The 20,514-nt window shown below is 45.1% G+C and overlaps 1 protein-coding gene across 1 annotated transcript; it reads right to left on the bottom strand.

Annotated features, from left to right (window-relative positions):
• Positions 1-8,059: 8,059 nt before the first annotated feature.
• LOC128404930 (blue-sensitive opsin-like) lies at positions 8,060-17,145 on the bottom strand. Its single transcript, XM_053371032.1, has 5 exons — positions 16,592-17,145; positions 16,100-16,268; positions 15,681-15,846; positions 12,451-12,690; positions 8,060-10,850 (listed from the first exon to the last, which is right to left on the bottom strand). Exons 1-5 carry the CDS (start codon positions 16,977-16,979, stop codon positions 10,722-10,724), a joined length of 1,092 nt encoding a protein of 363 aa, XP_053227007.1. The 5' UTR covers positions 16,980-17,145; the 3' UTR covers positions 8,060-10,721.
• Positions 17,146-20,514: the final 3,369 nt, after the last annotated feature.

Genomic DNA, 20,514 nt, shown 5'->3' with positions numbered 1-20,514 from the left:
CCTGGTTACTGGCAGGGTCTTTTGTCTTTTGTCTTTTGCGATGGGTTAATGGCTGGGCCATCATCTCCCTCTACCCCTCTGTCTGGCTCACCTTAATCTTCATGGCTTTGATTTAACCCCAGCACTTAGAGGGGGAAATCTGGCACCCAGGGGTCTGGGGGGTCCCTGTTCTTCCACTAACCCATAAACATAATGAGATAACATTGGTCTCAACTGCTTCCTTTAGAGCTGCACCAGCTTAAAATGCAGCTAGATTGTTTATTTCCCACATTTTAGATTGGAGGTGGCTTGGATAAAGCACATCAAAATGCAGTACTTCATAAGAAACAACAGTCTTGTGCACACTGCTTCCTAAATCAGTGGCGGGAGAGCACTGGATACAGATTGAATGGGAATGTGGGAAGGGGGAATAAATGTGTAATTCATTCCCCCTTCCCACATCTTCTTGAATCTGTTAGAAAAAACTGCTCCTTTTCCCCTTATGAGGTATCCAAGATCCCATATAGAGTCCTTATGTAGGTTCTCTATCGGTAGGAGAAAAATAACAGAGGCCAACCAGAGAATATTGAGAAGCAAAACAGCTAGTAAGCCTGATCTTTATTAAACTGTTGCAACAGGATGCTCACCGCCCCCCCATGCAGGAGGGAGGAGGAACCCAGAACACTGGTGTTCAAGTCCTTATATAAACTTTTGAATCCCCCCCCCCCATAGCTCAAGGCCACCCTCAATACATCTTACATACATCACTCAAGGGACAGTCTGCCAGGATACCTAATAACGGTCACTGATTGCATTTACCTGGGCATCCTGGCCATTCTTTTGTGATGGTAAATACTCAGTTCCTGAATCCTGGTCACAGGCTCACCCTATTCATACACAAATACACACTTAAGACAGGTAAGCAAAAGACAATGGGGAGGTTTTCCCATTTCCTTCCTCATTTGAGGTCAATTTGGGAGAGTCAAAATGGTTTCAGGACTGTTTTCCTATACTGTTTCAGACATGTGATGTATGTATGTATGTGTTTGCCTGGTACATTTATGAACATTTACAGTAATACCTCGGGACAAATGTGCTTCAAGTTAAGTATTTTTGAGTTGTGCTCCGCGGCGACCTGGAAGTAACAGAGCGTGTTACTTCCAGGTTTCGCTGTGTGCGCATGTGCGCGCATGCACAGTCAAAATGACGTCACGCGCATGTGCGGAAGCAGCGAAACGTGACCCGCACATGCGCGGATGTGGGTTGTGTTCGCTTCAGGATGCAAACGGGGCTCCGGAACAGATCCACTGTATTTTATATCTTAGACCTTATAACAATGTGGTTGTGTACACATTACCATTCACTCTCGCTTCAGTGGGCTACCACCACTGGTGTTGGAAGCTGTGTGCACATGACCTTAGCCATAATACATATCTGTCTTGTATTTTCTTGAGAAATACTCCTGTTTGGTTCATTTATTCTCAAACTAGCTTCCATCTGATTTGAAAACGTAAGCTACATTCACTTTGCAGTTAAGCTGAGGTGTGTACATTGAAAAAAACATTGTGCATGCACAAATGATAGCTTCATGAACAGGAGCTGGGGAGATTGCAGGTGTTGGGAAGCCAAACAGGCAATGTGCATCAGGTGAAGACATGCCTGCCCCCTTTCTGGTGTGTACAGCAATGTTCAAATGCAATTTGAAAATGACCTCACTTTGTTTTAACAGCCTGTGTTTCTTCTTATATGTCAGGAGTGCTCTGATGGTGTTTCCTGCTTGGCAGGGGCTTGGACTCATAGAATCATAGAATCATAGAGTTGGAAGAGACCACAAGGGCCATCGTGTCCAACCCCCTGCCAAGCAGGAAACACCATCAGAGCACTCCTGACATACGGTTGTCAAGCCTCTGCTTAAAGACCTCCAAAGAAGGAGACTCCACCACACTCCTTGGCAGCAAATTCCACTGTCGAACAGCTCTTACTGTCAGGAAGTTCTTCCTAATGTTTAGGTGGAATCTTCTTTCTTGTAGTTTGGAACCATTGCTCCGTGTCTGCTTCTCTGGAGCAGCAGAAAACAACCTTCCTCCCTCCTCTATGTGACATCCTTTTATATATTTGAACATGGCTATCATATCACCCCTTAACCTCCTCTTCTCCAGGCTAAACATGCCCAGCTCCCTTAGCCGTTCCTCATAAGGCTTCGTTTCCAGGCCTTTGACCATTTTGGTTGCCCTCCTCTGGACACGTTCCAGTTTGTCAGTGTCCTTCTTGAACTGTGGTGCCCAGAACTGGACACAGTACTCCAGGTGAGGTCTGACCAGAGCAGAATACCGTGGCACTATTACTTCCCTTGATCTAGATGCTATACTCCTATTGATGCAGCCCAGAATTGCATTGGCTTTTTTAGCTGCCGCGTCACACTGTTGGCTCATGTCAAGTTTGTGGTCAACCAAGACTCCTAGATCCTTTTCACATGTAGTGCTCTCAAGCCAGGTGTCACCCATCTTGTATTTGTGCCTCTCATTTTTTTTGCCCAAGTGCAATACTTTACATTTCTTCCTGTTAAAATTCATCTTGTTTGTTTTGGCCCAGTTCTCTAATCTGTCAAGGTCGTTTTGAAGTGTGATCCTGTCCTCTGGGGTTTTAGCCACCCCTCCCAGTTTGGTGTCATCTGCAAATTTGATCAGGATGCCCTTGAGTCCATCATCCAAGTCGTTGATAAAGATGTTGAATAAGACCGGGCCCAAGACAGAACCCTGTGGCACCCCACTAGTCACTCTTCTCCAGGATGAAGAGGAACCATTGATGAGCACCCTTTGGGTTCGGTCAGTCAGCCAGTTACAAATCCACTGAGTGGTAGCATAGTCAAGACCGCATTTTACCAGCTTCTTTACAAGAATATCATGGGGCACCTTGTCAAATGCCTTGCTGAAATCAAGGTAGGCTACATCCACTGCATTCCCTTCATCTACCAGGCTTGTAATTCTGTCAAAAAACAAGATCAGGTTAGTCTGACATGACTTATTTTTCAGAAATCCATGCTGACTATTGGTGATCACAGCATTCCTTTCTAGGTGCTCATAGACTGTTTGCTTAATGATCTGCTCCAGAATCTTCCCTGGTATTGATGTCAGACTGACTGGGCGGTAATTATTTGGGTCCTCTCTTTTCCCCTTTTTGAAAATAGGGACAACATTTGCCCTCCTCCAGTCTGCTGGGACTTCGCCTGTTCTCCAGGAATTCTCAAAGATGACTGCCAGTGGTTCTGAGATCACATCTGCCAGTTCTTTTAATACTCTTGGATGCAGTTGATCTGGCCCTGGAGACTTGAATACATCTAGACTAGCCAAGTATTCTTGTACTATCTCCTTAGTTATTCTGGGCTGTGTTTCCTCTGCTGAATCATTTGCTCCAAATTCTTCAGGTCGGGCATTGTTTTCTTTATCGGAGAAGACTGAGGCAAAGAAGGCATTGAGGAGTTCAGCCCTTTCTGTGTCCCCTGTTTGCATTTCACCATCTTCTCCTCTGAGTGACCCCACTGTTTCTTTGTTCTTCCTTTTGCTACGAACATACCCATAAAAGCCTTTTTTGTTGCTTTTAACCTCTCTAGCAAGCCTGAGTTCATTCTGTGCTTTAGCTTTTCTGACTTTGTGTCTACACGTGCTGGCTATTTGTTTGAATTCCTCTTTGGTGGTTTCCCCCCTTTTCCATTTTTTGTACACATCCTTTTTTAATCTTAACTCAGTTAAAAGTTCTTTAGATAGCCACCCTGGCTTCTTTAGGAACCTTCCATGTTTCCGTCTCATTGGTATTGCCTGAAGTTGTGCTTTTACTATCTCCCTCTTAACAAACTCCCAGCCATCATGAACTCCCTTTCCTTTTAGTATTACTGTCCATGGGATCTCACCCAGCACTTCCCTAAGTTTTATGAAGTTGGCTTTCTTAAAGTCAAGAAATTGAGTCCTAGTATGCTTGGCTGCTCCTTTCCGCTGTATAGTAAACTTCAGAAAAGCATGATCACTCATGCCTAATGATCCTTCCACTTCTACCCCACTAACCAGATCATCAACATTAGTTAGGACCAGATCTAAAATGGCTGTTCCTCTTGTTGCTTCTCCCACTTTCTGGGCAATGAAGTTGTCTGCAAGGCTAGTGAGGAATCTGTTTGACCTTATGCTCTTGGCTGAGTTTGACATCCAACAAATATCCGGGTAATTGAAGTCCCCCATTACTACTATCTCCCTTCCTTTTGCATGCTTGGCCATCTGTTCCAGGAAGGCATCATCTATGTCCTCCGTTTGGCTTGGGGAGCTATAGTAAACTCCCACAGTGAGGTCACTGTTATTCTTCTCTCCCTTAATTTTGACCCAAATGCTCTCACTTTGGCTTTGAGGTTATAAATCTTGGATCTCTTCACAGGTATACACATCCCTGACATATAACGCCACTCCTCCTCCTTTCTTGTCTGGTCTGTTTCTCTGAAATAGATTGTATCCCTCCATTATTACATTCCAATCGTGGGACTTATCCCACCAGGTTTCAGTGATTCCTATTATGTCATATTTAGTTTGCTGTACCAAGAGCTCAAGCTCATCTTGTTTATTTCCCATGCTTTGCGCATTAGTGTACAGACATTGAAGTCCATTAATCATTCCCCCGTGTCTCTTGATGGCCCTTGTGGTCTCTTCCAACTCGATGATTCTATGATTCTATGATTCTCCATTCTTTCACAAAACCAAGATTCTAACTGCCCTGAGCGAAAGGAACCACCCAAGCTATATTGCTCTGATCTCTCATTGGATGTTTGTTGCCAACACATCAACAGACTCAAAGACTTACAGTATTTGGTTTAAAGAGACTGAAACCTAGTTCTCAGTGCTGATGAGCACCCACAAAATAAATTTCTTGCATAAAGGAAGCTTGCATGTCAGGTAGAGGGGCTCTATCTAGCATGGCATTCTCTCTGGCATGCTAATTTTCTAAGAGGAGGGATTTATTTATATATCTACACTCCATCATCTGAGCCACTTGGAATTGGAAGTGGTATTTCCAGATACAGGTTTACTACCTCAGTGTGAACTTGTGTTTATATCAGTGCCTAAGAATCCAGACCATAAAGTACGTATATTGTATTAGGCTGTTCAGTGGAATATTGTTTTTGTCTGAGATGTGGCTCTTTTGAACTCTCGGTCCCCATAATGTGATCATCAGAGTCCACTAAAAAGTCAAGAATATACAGTATGTACCTTCTGGCTTCTGGCTCTCCAACAGGAAGGACCACTCACACTTTTTGGACTCCACATCCCACACAGCTAGAGGACTCTGCTGCAGAGATGGGGAACCTGTGGCCCTCCAGATGCTCTGGGATTCCAACTCCCAGCAATCCCAGCCAGCAGGGCCAGTGGTCAGAGATGATCGGAGCTGTGGCCCAGCAACACCAGGAGGGTCGAAAGCTCCTGCATCCCTGATCTATTATATAGTTTGATGGGAAATAGAATATTTCCATGGTATCATTGTGATTTATCGCCCAGAACTTGTTTTTGTTTTTGTGATACAGGAAGAACTAGATTTCTGGATTTTTGAATGGAAGATGCTGTCTCTGGCTTCCATATTTAACACCCACCACAGGTAACCCTTACTATGACTCAAGATGTGGTAACTGCTTCAGGATGTGAACTCTGAGCAGCGGATTAAGAAACATTATTTTCAGCGACTGGGCACCATCTCCATTGAAAGCCCCATTTAAATTAACAGGAACTATAAAAGAGCTTTTCTATTCATTTCAGTGAGAACTGCATCTGGTGTGTGCGCCATTTTGATGCTCCATACAGGCATCCAAATGCCTCGCTCTGTCCTGATCCCCATTTTAACCATGTGACCCCGCTGGCTCCCCTTCTCTACTTGCCAGTTGGCTCACACCTGCCCTAATTCTCCTCCCCCTTAAACTGCAGTGAGCTTTGCTCAGTCCAAGCTGCTCAGCTGATGGGAGGTGACACCCACCCCCTTGGCCCCAACTAATCCAGGGGATTTTTGGGTCACTCCGGGGGAGTCCGATTAAGGGAAACTGGAAACTTTAATCTCCCGGCCACGGAAAAGGGGGCAGAGCCCTAGGAAGCTGAGGTGGAAAGAGCCACGCAGCAAAGGTCCAGGAGGCAGCGCCAGGGGCACACCGCGGGGACCGGATCCTGACAGGTACCTTGGGTTGTTGGTATGGATGTCAGAGTCAGTCACATTTAAGGAGAGGACCATTGAAGCTTCCGCTTTGGGGTAATGCTTTTGGGTGGAAGGGGGTTTCAGTTATATTTGCAGGATGTACATTTGTGTGCAGTACAGTGCATGGAGTATATTTAAATGACTTGCACAACTGTGCACACTGGAGTGGAAGGACCTTGGTTACTTTCTAATATGCAACATGGTGGATGCAATGAAAATGCTTTGCTTGTGTGTGCAATTGCACTTTACTTCAATGATGACATTTCATGTATATATTTTAGTGTGGAGGGGAAGATTCAAAAATGTCTGTCCTTGGATATATTTGTGATTAAATTATGAAAAAACAAAGCATTTACTGTGGCTATCTGTTGTGCCTTTAGCTATAGGTTCTCCTGATGATTAATCACATGTGCTTTGAAAGAGAGAGGGAGGGGCTCACCCAGGGCTATTTTTCTAGAAAAAGAGGTGCCGGAACTCACCATGAACACCTCCCTTGTTCTCTTATAATGGCAATGGTGCCCACCTGAGAGGTGTCAAAACTGAGTTCCAGTGAGTTCCAGCTGAAAAAAGCACTGGGCTCACCCCTCCCTGCATGACACATGCAGTTGGTTCTAGGGAGAGCACACACCCAACACCTTTGATCAAGCAGCTCAAGATATAATTGTGCTGCTTATGGGATGTTGTACTCTCTTTTTTTTGTGAGCCACCAAGGGATAGAGACCACAAGTGCCTGGCAGACTCTGCTGGTATGCATGTATATGTGTAATCAATCAATCAATCAATCAATCAATCTTATTGTTTGTAGCCAATGGCCATTACAATACAATATGCACACAAATCATACAGCTGCAAAACAGAAAAAATACATTGCATGCTCAGGTTTCTCTTCGGATCGTATATGTGCAACACCCTCCAGCTTTTGCATATTGTGGAGGTCTCTGCAGCTCATCACATAATGTTACTGCACATCCAGACCTCTTGATTATCTTGTTTTCCCAGCCAAAGGTTTTGACTGCTCCATATACCTTCTCTGGCTTTGTCAGTTTCTGACATCTAATGGTGGGGTATAACTACGGGCATGTACCTCTGTCAGCTGTGGAAACCTGGCAGAACCTACAGTTTGAAAGCTAAGTATACTTTCTATAGTTTGGGGCCCATGTCCTTCTGAGCTAGATAAAGTGTGGGGGACTGCAAGTTCGCAAATATGGAGACACATGATACTATTTCTGTGGTTTCGGTTATCAGAAGTATCTGTGGATCCAGCATGGTGGATTTTAAGTGGAATCTGAATGGGGAGGTAGAGTATCTGTTTGAGGACTGTTAGGTGGTGGATTACTTTAACAGTCCTTCAGTAAGAGATCTGGGATCCTGACTTGTAGAACGAGTTGCCAAGAGTATTGCTGTGATGAATCTCGTCTTTTAGTTGGGTCTTGCCCCCAGCTTTCTGGGCTCTCGTCAGGAATTCCGCTAGTTCTGAACTATTTACAGTTAGAAAAAGTTCACTACTAGCAGAACTCGGCCGCGCGCCTGACACTCTTCAGGGGGCAAGGCACCAGGGCAAGGCTTGAGCAGAAGGGGCTGGGCAAGGGAGACTCCTTTCCCAGATTCACGTTAGCAACTTGTCCATGTACAGGCTCCTTGTGTTTTGAATTCAAGGCCCTTCCTGGACGGGTTGCTGTTTTTTCCACACAGCCCAGCCCCCATCACTCAGAGAAGGGAAGAAATAGGGACTTTATCATCACATACTTTTACCAGAAAATAGGGGGTGCCTTTTGATGGCCCAACTCCCCGATTTCATTACCAGTCAGAGATGAATGAGCTGAGGCAGAAAATCCAGTGAAAGCAAAGCTGATCTTTTATTATCTGTTGCAACAGAGACCCAGCCTGCCCCCCCCCTTGTCAGGTGAAGGACCCAGAAGAGAGCAAAAGCATCTCTTCTTAAAGGTTTGCATCTCCTTTCCGAATAGTCAGAAATAAATCACAATAAGGTGGGGTTACAGTGACTCAGGCAGGCCAAGGTGTGACATTCCTGAGGATTAGACAGTTTTACATGGTTCCAGACACAGTTTACACAAAGCATTTGCGTTTGATAAGACAATCTGGATGCTGCGCAGGCATCCTCTGTGCAGAGCATCTGGGCAAACACTGGCAGATTCAGGAACTTCCCCTGATGGCTATCTGCCTATGTGATCTCAGGCAAGGGGATTATGGAGGATTTGCCAAAATGCAAGAGGCAAGAGTTATAAACAATTTTATAGATTGTTCCATAGGGAAATTCAGATTTTCCTTCCTTGCTTTAACAGGCTAGAGTGAAAGTATCTGTCATAAGGATGCACTTATTTCATGTGCATCCTGGGGACGTGGCAGGGCACAGGGTGGCACACAACAGATGCATAGAGAAAGGAAAAGGTGGGGCATGCAATGGGCATTTCTCTAGCAACAATATGCGATTGCAAATAACCAGCCATCACTGTGGATTCCAAAGCTGCATCTCCATTGTATTTATTCATGTAACTGGGAGAGACTGGGGAGAGGTATTCCATTTACTAGGGGATAATCATGAAGATAGAAGGGAATTACAGAGATGTGGGTGGATTTTGAGGGGTTATTGGATATTTACAAAATACACCCACCATTGCCCTGCAATGACTGTCTGCTTCTTGGGTATGCTAAAAGGGGGCTGCACAGCAGAGGCAAAGTTTGAAGCTTATCAGCCTGGTTTATCTAGTGCAGAAGGTTGTTGCTCAATGCTCAAATGATAGGGAAGGCAGGTAGCCCTTGACCCCTTTACCTTTCATGACAGCCCTCTTCAGCTACTGCTATCAGCAGGCTATGGGGGGCATGCCTGGCCCCTCAAGCTCTATAGACTGCCTTCACTTTTATTCCCTAATGAGTCCTGTTTCTCTTTCTCTCTCTCTCTCTCTCTTTTCTACCCTGGCAATGGCATGAGGGGATGACAGGTAAAGAGCAGAGGGGAAAGTAACTTAGCCATCCCCAGAAACTCAAAGTATTGGAGGTCACATGAAGTCATGAGGCATTCTAAAAGAGTAAGTTATGAGGGGGTTTTTTACCTTGTTTTATTCCTGGCCCTTCCTATTTGTTTAGAACATACACTATATGTCAGGATGTTCCCAGTTTTCAAATCTTGATTTAGCTATGAACTTACCAGGTATCCTTAGGCAAAACCATGTTGATCAGCTCTCCTTCAGTAATATAGCTCATAATGCCAGGCTGCCTTATGGGGCTGGTGTTACGATTATTGAGACAACGTATGTAACGTGCTTTGAATATGTTAACACGTTCAAAGCACTTTTGGCTCTTACTTTTGTGGCCTAAGGTGCAGTCAATTGCTTTTCTGAGAACTATTAGGAATAGCTATATCTGATAATGACATGACAGCCCTGTGAAATAACTCCTCAGTATTCACATATCCTGCTATGAGGGGATGTTAAATCCCCATCCTTTTTAATGGAAGGTTTTAAAATATATTTTAGACAGGAACTTCTCAAGAGGTACTGGTTAACTGGTTTTGTGTCTTCTGACATGCTGATTCTGAAGACCCCAATGAGTCATTGTGTTAATGGAAGGAATTCAGGAGGAATGGTCCACAGAGCCCAGTAACCTATCTCTGGCATTTGCTCCAATGGAAGTCATCAGGCAATTTTAGTGATCCATGCCTTGCAGCTGCCATGCAAAAGTGTTTGCATTCAGAGGTTTAGGGTTACCTGGAACACAAAGCTCATCCGTGGTGTTGTGTTCTGCTTTGAGGGTTATCAGACCTACTATCTGTAAGCATTGACATATATTTTTGCTGCCTCCTGCTGGAGGTAATGAAATATGGAGGAGGAAGAGAAAGGGAAGGTTGACTTGCAATTTTACTATCTAAGAGGATAAAATTTTCCCTCCTCCAAATCAGGCACCTGTGGCCAGATATGCCAGATCTGATGCTGGTGAGAAGGGACTGTTCTCTCATGGAGGTGGAAGTAAATGAGTACATGCACTGCAGTTTGTCAAGCTAACCGTTCATAGCACACCCAATTCCTAATGCACATAAACCAGAGCTCAGAAAGACATTCACATATAACCCAGACGCTCTTCTTTTTACAGATTTGCCTGCAGTGGCAGAGACAGGAAGGCTGGACCAGCCAGATGTCACTTCCACAAGGCGAGGGTCTTGACTGTTCTGCAGCAGCTGGTAGTGACTCTCCTGATTGCCATCCATAGCTTTTCAGTGTGTCCGATAACCTTGCTCACCTCAGTGGGACAGGAAGAGCAGTCCATGAGCACAACAACTGTTTGTAGTGCAACATTAATTGTACAGACGGGTGGAGCAATGCCGGCTGGGGTATGTAATGTGAGAGCCCTGTACAGAAACCAAATGCCAGATGCAACGAATGGAACTGCAATGGGACCCTTGCAGGAGTAATGCACACATTGGGCGCATCCTGCTGTGCAGGGCAAAGGGTGTTGCTGCATACAGTAGAAGTGTTCCCTGGAGGTAGAGTGGGTGGTGTGGGCATTGCTCATGGTTACGCTGGTGACACCTGGCTGGAAGACACCGACGAGACCTGGGTGGCTTGGGAGGAACCCGAAACATCCTCCTCCTCACCAAAGGGGCTTTTGCCACAGAAGACAAGTTTCAGCATGCAGGAACGAAACTGAAAGGGAGAGAGGGTTAATTAGCAGGGATGTCACAGCCCTAGGGAAGAAGGACACAACAGTTTTCTGAGCCCTAGTCCCTCCGAGAGAGGTGCAGTGCTGAATGCCAGGGTTCCAGCTCTGATTTTCAAACTTAAGGGAAGCCTGTTCACATCTGTTCATCTGCCAAGGAACCCCTGCACATTGCAGAAGATTGTGACACATTTGCCAGACCTGTTCCATCACAACAGTGCCCCTCTCAGAGCGCAACCCTGAACATGCCTAACATTATTCTGTGGCTACACATTGCAGGCGAAGACAGACAGTGGTGCAGAAGCCGTCTTTCAGAGAAACTTCTCAACAATTACTGACCTTCTCATTGTCCACTGTTACTGACACTTTAGGGACAACCTAGCAGGGAACCATAGGGTTCCAAGTTCAGTGTGAAAATCACAAAGCTCTCTTCAAAACGGAAATGTCTCCAAATACATGTACTGCTATGCATACTCTGTAGGGCAGGTAATTTGACAGAGGGGCACTGAGTGCATATCCTGAGACGATACTAGAGTCCTTGATAAGCTCAGGGAGAAATGTTGACATGTAAGCCAAGTGAGGGATTTTATATTCTTTGCGTGAAGTTCTGGTCATAGGGGGCACAAGTGAACATTCAGGGCAGTGAGAAGAGATTGCCAGAGCCCTAAATGATTCCAGGGAAATCCAACAGAGCATACAAGAGGTATGGGATAATAATAATAATAATAATAATAATAATAATAATAATAATAATAATAACAATAATAATAATAATATACCCTGCCCATCTGGCTAGGTTTCCCCAGCCACTCTGGGTGGCTCCCAACAGAATATTAAAAAAAAACACGCTAAAATATCAAACATTAAAAACTTCCCTAAAGAGGGCTGCCTTCAGATGTCTTCTAACATTCAGATAGTTGTTCATTTCCTTGACATCTGATGGGAGGGCGTTCCACAGGGTGGGCGCTATTGCTGAGAAGGCCCTCTGCCTGGTTCCCTGTAAGCTAACTTCTCTCAGGGGGGGAACCGCCAGAAGGCCCTTGGAGGTGGACCTCAGTGTCCGGGCTGAACGATGGGGGTAGAGACGCTCCTTCATGTATACTGGGCCAAGACCCTTTATGGTTTTAAAGGTCAGCACCAACACTTTGAATTGTGCCCGGAAATGTACTGGGAGCCAATGTAGGTCCCTCAGGACCGATGTTATGTGGTCTTGGCGGCCACTCCCAGTCCCCAGCCTAGCTGCTGCATTCTGGATTAGTTGCAGTTTCCGGGTCACCTTCAAAGGTAGCCTCACGTAGAGCAAATTGCAGTAGTCCAAGCGGGAGATAACCAGAGGTTGCACTACTCTGGCAAGATAGTCTGTGGGCAGGTAGGGTCTCATCCTGCGTCCCAGATGGAGCTGGTAGACAGCTGCCCTGGACACAGAATTGACCTGTGCCTTCATGGACAGTTGTGAGTCCAAAATGACTCCCAGGCTGCGCACCTGGTTCTTCAGGGGCACAGTTACCCCATTCAGGACCAGGGATAAATGTGCCACTCTCTCTTTCTACCCAAACCAGCCTGGTTATAGATGTTTCCCGTGCTAACCTGCTTGTTCATGAAGACGTAGATGACAGGGTTATAAACAGAGGAGGCCTTGGAGAAGACAGAGGGGATGGAGGCCAGACGAACGTCAAAAGGTTCTCCACGGTGGGTCACTACCCACAATGCAAAGGAAGCGTATGGCAACCAGCACACCAGGAAGCCCATCACCATCACCACTACCATCTTGGTCACCTCTCTCTCAGCCTTCTGTGTGGTGGCTGACTGTTCCTGCTGCTTGGCAACCTGATGAGGTGGGGAGATGATTAACCATGAGTGAGAATAACTGAAGTCCAGGCGGCAGACTGCGCACAGTACAGGGTTGCCATATCGATGGAGAAAGAAAATGGAAAACTGCAGCCCTGGTGTATTGATTAGGTCTGGAGTGAGCAAAGGCACTACCTGAGTGGGTGAAGGGGGTTGAATCTGCTGTAATAAAACACTGGCTATGCTTCTCACCACAACCTCTGTCTCTCATGGTGGAGCCTAGTACCCATGGAGTAGATTTCTGAATGCAAGGTCCTAGCTAAGAATCACTACATTGGGAGGGACCTTGTGGTTTATCTGATTGAAACCTGGTTTTTCCTCCATAGAGCATTGCCAAGTGACGTCATTCTACCTTTTATTTAAACCTTTCATGATCAGAGGTTCCACAACTATCACTGCTTGTGCTCTTACGAGTTCGCTAACATTCGGCCTAAAAATCTTCCCTTCAGTGCAAGTCCATTATTTTCTTACCCCACCTCCTAGTTGATATGGAACATAATCCACTGAGCAGCTTTCCTCTACAAACCCCACTGAAATGAATGGGGCTCCTCCCATATTTTTATTCCCAAAACAAATATTAATTCCTCTTCCTACGCCTTCCAGTTCCTTCCTATTTTCTTCATTGCACTTTCTGCATTAGCTGATACAGGAGGAAGCAATTCCTTAAAGCAGTGTTTCCCAAAGCACGATACATGTACCCCTAGAAGTACGCAAACAGAAATTTTAATGTTACTTTAACATTGATTTTTAGCTGCAGCAGACAATTCAAAGATTAAATATTATTATTAAAACTAACCCCAAATTATCTTCACCCGAAAGGCAGCTGCTGGTAAGTCTAAGCTCCCATAAGGGGTATGCGATCATTGTAAGTTTGGGAAGTGCTGGTTTAGAAGATTGATGGCAGGAACTGTGCATCTGTACACAGATTTGTACACACTGGTGTGCCTTCATATGTGTGTAGTGCATGAAAGTATGCAGATGTAACTCAACACACATATACAGCTGTCATTGCAACCAAATCTGTTGATGCCTTGCTTGAAAAGTATTGATCAGGCCCCTCAGTGTGCACAGCACTTGGCACAACAGTTGGCAGGAGCCGGGGCCTCTTCCCCTGGCAACCACAGGAAGGGGAGGAGAAGCTGACCTTTGGGACGCTCGGTGCTCGCCACTTGAAACACTTGACGAGCGCAGGCATGTGACATCACACACGCAATCTGTGTGCATGACACCAGTCCCCTCAATCGGCTTTGTAAGTTGGTGTGTATGAGCAGAAGTAGTTGCACCACCCTCAGAAGTTCAGGGCATTCACTGTGGTGGCCCCTAAGGTGTCGGATTTCCAGCCCACAAAGGGGCATCCGGCACCTTCCTTGTGTAGGTTCTGTTGCATACTGAAGATGCATATTGCTGTGGCCTTTGACACTGGGGATATATATATTTTAGGCCCCATACCATTCTTGTGACTGTAATTTGTTTAAAACTACTGTTAATAATATATATTTAAATTGCTGAGACCTGCCCTGGGATATGTTTTTAATAGTGTATATCTAAATTGCTGTAGCCCACTCTGGTGAAGCATGGGTAACAAATCCAAACAATCCATCCATCAATCAATAAAAACAGAGTTTGCATATAACCACACCAATATAATCCTGTGTGCTATGCATCATGAATGCACAATGAAAAGAATGTCTCCCCCCACAACAGTCCCGATGACTTCTTTTCTCCACCCGAGGGGGAGTATCAGCTAGGGACATTTTAATTAGGATTGCAGAAGCAGGGTAGATAGTTTACGTTGCCTATTTGTATGATGTAGTACCAATCCTTATTTGGCTCCCTGGTGACAGTTATTTAGAGATATTCAGTTGCATCCAACATAGCACAAAGTAAGTGTACTGCCAGTTCAAGTATTTGTGTTTGTGCAACGGAGTTTTCTCCCCCTCCCCTCCTCTCATGTGCATCTTAAATCTGTTCTAGGGGTTCCCCCAATCCTCTGGAGCAGATTTTGGGAAGCTGCGGACTGCATGCGGGAAGGAGAGGGGGAGAAAGTTCCACTGTGCAAGCATAAACCCTTACACTAATGGGATGTATTTGTTGGATACTGCCCATTAACTAGACACCTTACATGCATTCACACATTTAATATCACATCTCATTTGACCCTTAGGCATGTGGTACCTACAGAATTTTACATTAACCCATGTCTGTGTAGTATGGAAGTCAAGAACATGTCACTTCAGGAAACAACAGACATAAGTTCAAATCCCCGTCCAGGCAGCGGCTGTAGTCCACCAGAGCCTCCCTGTGGGGAAGCAGGCCAAAGAGGGGCCACACTTGCTTTTAATATACAACAGGGGTCAGCAAAATTTTTCAGCAGGGGGCCAGTCCACTGTCCCTCAGACCTTGTGAGGGGCCGGACTATATTTTGAAGAAGGGGGGGGAGAACGAATTCCTATGCCCCACAAATAACCCAGAGATGCATTTTAAATAAAAGGACACATTCTACTCATGTAAAAACACACTGCAATAATAATAATAATAATAATAATAATAATAATAATAATAATAATTTATTTATTTATTTATTTATTTATTTATACCCCACCCATCTGGCTACGCTGATTCCTGGACCGTCCGTGGGCCAGATTTAGAAGGCAATTGGGCTGGATCCGGCCCCTGGGTCTTAGTTTGCCTACGCATGATATAGAAATTCCCATGTTGGATCTTTAGCTTCTCGCACAAAAAGGATACTTGGCAACAAGACTAGAAAGAGCTAATGCTGGTTGGTGGACTGAGGCATTCCACAGCTGCTTCACCTGTTCTTACCCATCCCTGTCTAGACACTCCTCTTTAGTTTGGACAGTTACACACCTGAGCAGATTTTCACACTGGTGGTGGTGCTGTCTGCTACCTTTCCTTACTGCTGTGTCTCATCAGAGGGGAGCAGAAGGGAGGGAAGAGGTAGTACTCACTGCCCGCAGGGTTAGAAGAAGACGACCGTAAGAAAAGATGATAACCGACAGGGGCACTCCAAAGCAGAAGGAGAAGAGGAATAGGACATAAGATTCATTGTTCCACTTGTTGTTCGTTGTATACCAATCAGGACCACACGAGCACTGCAGCCCCTCAGGAATATACCTAAGGAAGTTAAACACTTTTCAGCAATAGGTTTCCACTAATAGCAGAGGGTGGCATTAATTGTACCGTAAATACATTAAGCATGGCAAAGAACTGGTAAAGTACTTCAGGCAGAAGTGGGGGGAACTGTACATAACTCAATTCCATGTAAGGTATAAATTTCCGCCTTAGTGCCTTAACCCAGACGGCCTCTCCTCCCATAATCTCAGCTCAGCCTTCCCCTCCCTGACGTAACCTTCTTTCCAGCACATACCTGCTCCAGCCAAACAGGGGTGGTACTGAAGCCACCAAGCCAAAGACCCATGTTATGATGCAACCAACAATGGCATGGGTGCCTCTGAAGGTGAAGTTTCCCAGAGGCTTGCAAATGACCAAGTATCGTTCGAAGGCCACAACTGCCAGGGACCATAGGCTCACCATGCCTGGTTGGGAGTAAAGAAACAGAGGACAGGATTGTCTATGCATATGGAAATGCAGGTGTAGAAAACAGCCACATACCAATTCCTTGCTTTCCCCTGAGTCTCTGCTGTCTTATTCACAATGTGCAATTGCCCTTATTCCAGCTGTCTCTGGCTTGCTAACTGACAATGTCACTTCACAGTACCCTGAAATCCTCACATAGCCCCACATACTCATGTCTTACAATCCTTCAGCTTTCCCAGTCTTGTGTCTTCTTGCTCTCTCGTCCACCCACTCATCCTCCTCATTCTTCCCAATGCTACTAAGTTTCAAAAATTTTACTTACCCCCCAATGTGGCAGCAAAGCCCTCTATCTTGCAAGCAAGAGGGCCCATGATGAAGTACATGTGGGAGAAGCTGTAGAAGGCAGTGGTAGATCCAATGCAGACCACCACCAGGTTTGACACAGCAAGGTTGACCAAGATGTAGTTGAGGTGGGAGCGGAGCTTCTTGTACTTGAAAGTGCAGAAGATGGTGAGGATGTTGATGGGTACCCCAAGTACAACCAATAGGAACATGAAGGCAGCCATGCTCATAAAGAGGCCTGGACTACCAAGGTGAGTCTGAGGTACCAGAAAAGGGCTGAGAGTTGTGATGTTGGCAACATCCAAGGGCACTGGGATGAAGAAATTTTCCGGGAGGTCATCCTGGGAGTCAGAGCGGGCTTTGTGCATGGTGGGGATTGCAGTGGGGACAATGAGATGGAAATGATGGGGCTGGGGAGTTGAGAGGGTAGTGGAGTGTGTGCAAAGTAAGATGGATTGAGCGGAGAAAACTGAAAGAGAGGGCCTGCTTGGGAATGGGTGGGAAAGGCAGGTTGAGAGGCAGCTATTGAGATGGGGCAGAGTCTGGCTTCAGTTCACATCCCTTTGCGAGGACGGAGTCACAAGCAGCCGGACGGCCCGGGGTACCATGGCGAGCGGGTAATGAGTCACTGTGTGGTTGTACAGGTTGCCTTTATACCTGAGGGGTCCCGAGGTCTCTTCTTCTATGGCTACAAATTATCTGTGCCCCCCCCTGGCATTCCTGTCTTCCTTAATCGTCCTTAAGGCTGGAAAGCCTCAGCTAAGCCAAGCTTATCCTCAAGGACTGCAGAGCAGTTGTAGCCAAAGGGGCAAGGAAAGACAGGTTTAGCTGCCTGACAAGCCGCTTTGGAGGTACTTAATCGGACGGTGGAGCCCGATTAAGGACTCAAAGGGGGAGGAAGGCAGGTCAGATAACAAGACCAGCTAAGAAGCTGAGATGCAGAGTTTGAGGAGAAAATTATTTCCTCATTGGGCACCTCCAGCAGAGGCTCTGCTGGCACTTCCCAAGCCCAGGCTGCAGTCCCTTGCCATCCTAGATCCAAACTTCCTTCCGTTTGGACTGAGGCACTTCAGTGAGGCCAAACCTCCCCTTTGCTACCCCAGCCTGACACTTGGGATGTGTGATCCATTTCTAACTCACCTTATGAGCTTTTCCCAGAACTGAGACTAGCACTCCATCTGCTCTCAACAGCCCTGCTAAAGTCACACCTATGTGTCTAATTTCTGGAATGCAATGTGAATGACTTCTCCGTTGACACCACTATTTACCTTTGTGCTACTACTCACCAGCCCTGATTCAGCAGAAGGGAAAAACTGAATTAATTCCTATCCTAATTCCATTCCTCTGGTCCTATACAAATCAATGGAGTGGTGAAAGTATCTGATTTTGGCAATTAAATGAACCTATCCCTAGCACATGTACCTCCAATTTGGAACTTCTTCCACTGTCCATTCTTTTCCTGGTCATTGTTTGCCACAATCCTGCCTTGAGAGCCACAGCAAAATGTACATACATTTATTGCAGCAGTGCTAATTGTGCTTCAGGGAGATAACTTGTTTTCACCAAGTATTGTTTGAAATACTACATATATGTATAAAACCAATAAGGTGCTCTACCAGGTGGACAGTCTACAGTATATATGACAGGTGTGGTTTTTTTTAAATAAAAATGTTCAGTATAAACCAATGTCCTCTAGTCCTTCAGTTTTTATATAAATGTCAATCTGTCTTATTCCTTGCTATTTGTTGCTTTCTCTTTTCCCACCTGCTTGTTTTCCTTCAATCCTAATAAAAATGTAATAAATGCAATAAGTAAATAAAATGTAATAAATCAATTAATGGTGGTTATTGATACAACACTCATTAGGTCAGTTGAAAATCATCAGCAATTATTTCCATATTGGTCCCACTTTTATTAAAAAGAGGTACAAAAGAGGTGATCTTCTGGAGGCTTCTTTCCTAGTGCAAATAACAAGGGGAGCATCTTTGTCAGAATCAGGGGGGTGGGGGTTAAAATCCATGTGCTCTTTTTCCTTTTATACCATCCATGTTAATTACATCCATACAAGCTTGGTCCTTAGTATGCTTATATATCCACCCCCAGAACTTGTTCCAGTGACATTGTTGTTGTTTAGTCGTTCAGTCGTGTCCGACTCTTCGTGACCCCCTGGACCAGAGCACACCAGGCACTCCTGTCTTCCACTGCCTCCCGCAGTTTGGTCAAACTCATGCTGGTAGCCTCGAGAACACTATCCAACTATCTCGTCCTCTGTCGTCCCCTTCTCCTTGTGCCGTCCATCTTTCCCAACATCAGGGTCTTTTCCAGGGAGTCTTCTCTTCTCATGAGGTGGCCAAAGTATTGGAGCGTCAGCTTCACAATCTGTCCTTAGTCTCCACTAAATTATAATTAAAAGTAATTCAGACCTTGTACCTATTTCCTTACGTAAAACAGCAGTTGGTTAAAAACAAAACCATCCACTACTCCCGCCAGCTGTGCATTTGTTTATTTTAAATAGTGATCTGATTGGGTCTCTCCCCCCCCCCCCCGGATATTGGAAACCTGCAAAATATCTCTAAATAAAGGAATGGTTAGGAAAAGTTGAGTATGTGTTAATTATGACAAAATGAACTACACACAGGCCTGGTTTGCAGATCACAAACAGTAGACAAAATAAACTATAGTTTAATTTGAATGAGCAGGATGTTGGTGCAGGCTGTGGCCAATAACATATTATACCAGTTCTGATGGAACCACCCTAGCTGCTGATTTGCTGTTTGTTCTGACATACAAAGCTGTAACACAGCTTAGGATTTAGATACCCGATGGGTTGCTTGTCCCCATATACACCTCCCTGTTGGTTACAGAATCATAGATCTGTAGAGTTGGACGGGACCCTGAGGGTCATATGGTCCAACCCTCTGCAACGCAGGAATCTCAGCTAAAGCATCCATAACAGATGGCCACCCAACGTCAGCTTCAAAACCTCCAATAATACGTCTGGAAACACCCTCTTATCTATGCCATGTTTACCAAGTATTTTCTGTGGGGCATGAGAGGGACTTCTCAGGAGTGGGTCCCCAATGATGGAGTACCCTGGCATGTCAGGTTTGACTGGCACCAGTTAAAAGCAAATTTATTTGTCCTGGCTTCTGTTGATGTGGTTAATTTGTTTATGGTGGATATGGGCATGCTTGCCCTGCTGGATCAGTATGACTTGGGTTGAAGGTTCTATGTTTTATTTGATTATATACTTTTGATTTTTCATATTGCACCAAGTTCTGGGATTATTTTAATGATGAGCAGGCTATAAATTTTTGATAGTAATTATTATTATACACTTATATCCTGCCATTCTCTAAAATGCTTAAAATGGATAGTACCCTCAATATTGTGCATATTAGTTTTTTATTTGAAAAATTTACAGCTGTTTCAGACTGAAGTCACTGAAGGAGTGTACCACTACAAATGTATTAGAACAGGGTGGTCAAATTTCAGGTTTTCAAGATGAGCTTTGTTTTCTCATTTCAACCTGTAGATCCACCAGTTGGAGCCAGGTATTTAAAAAGTACTCAGTGGAGAGGAAATTTAGGAAAAGAGTGCCTCTGATTGCTTGCGGCTCAGGAATTTATTTTCCGTACCAGAACTGAGCTCATATTCCTTTCACACAAAAGTCTGCTCTTCTTTTCTCCCTCAAGCTTTCTTAATTTTAGTGGCCTAATTTGGCAGGGTGGGGTGGCTGTCATTGGAAACCCATGCTGATTAATTGTAAATCACCCAGAGACAACAATCTTCCTTTGCTGCACCCCCTGGATTAGAGCCCAGCCGAGGTTTGTTCTATTTAGAAAAGCTGCTTTGGGATTGCGCGTGTGTGTGTGTGTTGAAAAGGAGGGGGAGGCAATTTGT

This window comes from Podarcis raffonei, chromosome 17, assembly GCF_027172205.1.
Source record: "Podarcis raffonei isolate rPodRaf1 chromosome 17, rPodRaf1.pri, whole genome shotgun sequence".
Classification (NCBI taxonomy): Eukaryota; Metazoa; Chordata; class Lepidosauria; order Squamata; family Lacertidae; genus Podarcis; species Podarcis raffonei.
The sequence above is the reverse complement of the archived record's forward strand: the minus strand, read 5'-3'. Positions and strand labels throughout refer to the sequence as shown.

Bases quoted from the DNA above. Each gene is read 5' to 3' on its own strand.
- LOC128404930 (XM_053371032.1), bottom strand. From the start codon at position 16,979: ATGCACAAAGCCCGCTCTGACTCCCAGGATGACCTCCCGGAAAATTTC. The intron at 15,847-16,099 runs GTATGTGCTGGA...TAACTTCCTTAG, and splicing joins CCCCTGTTTGGCTGGAGCAG to GTATATTCCTGAGGGGCTGC. The intron at 10,851-12,450 runs GTTAGCACGGGA...TCTCCCTTTCAG, and splicing joins ACGTCTTCATGAACAAGCAG to TTTCGTTCCTGCATGCTGAA.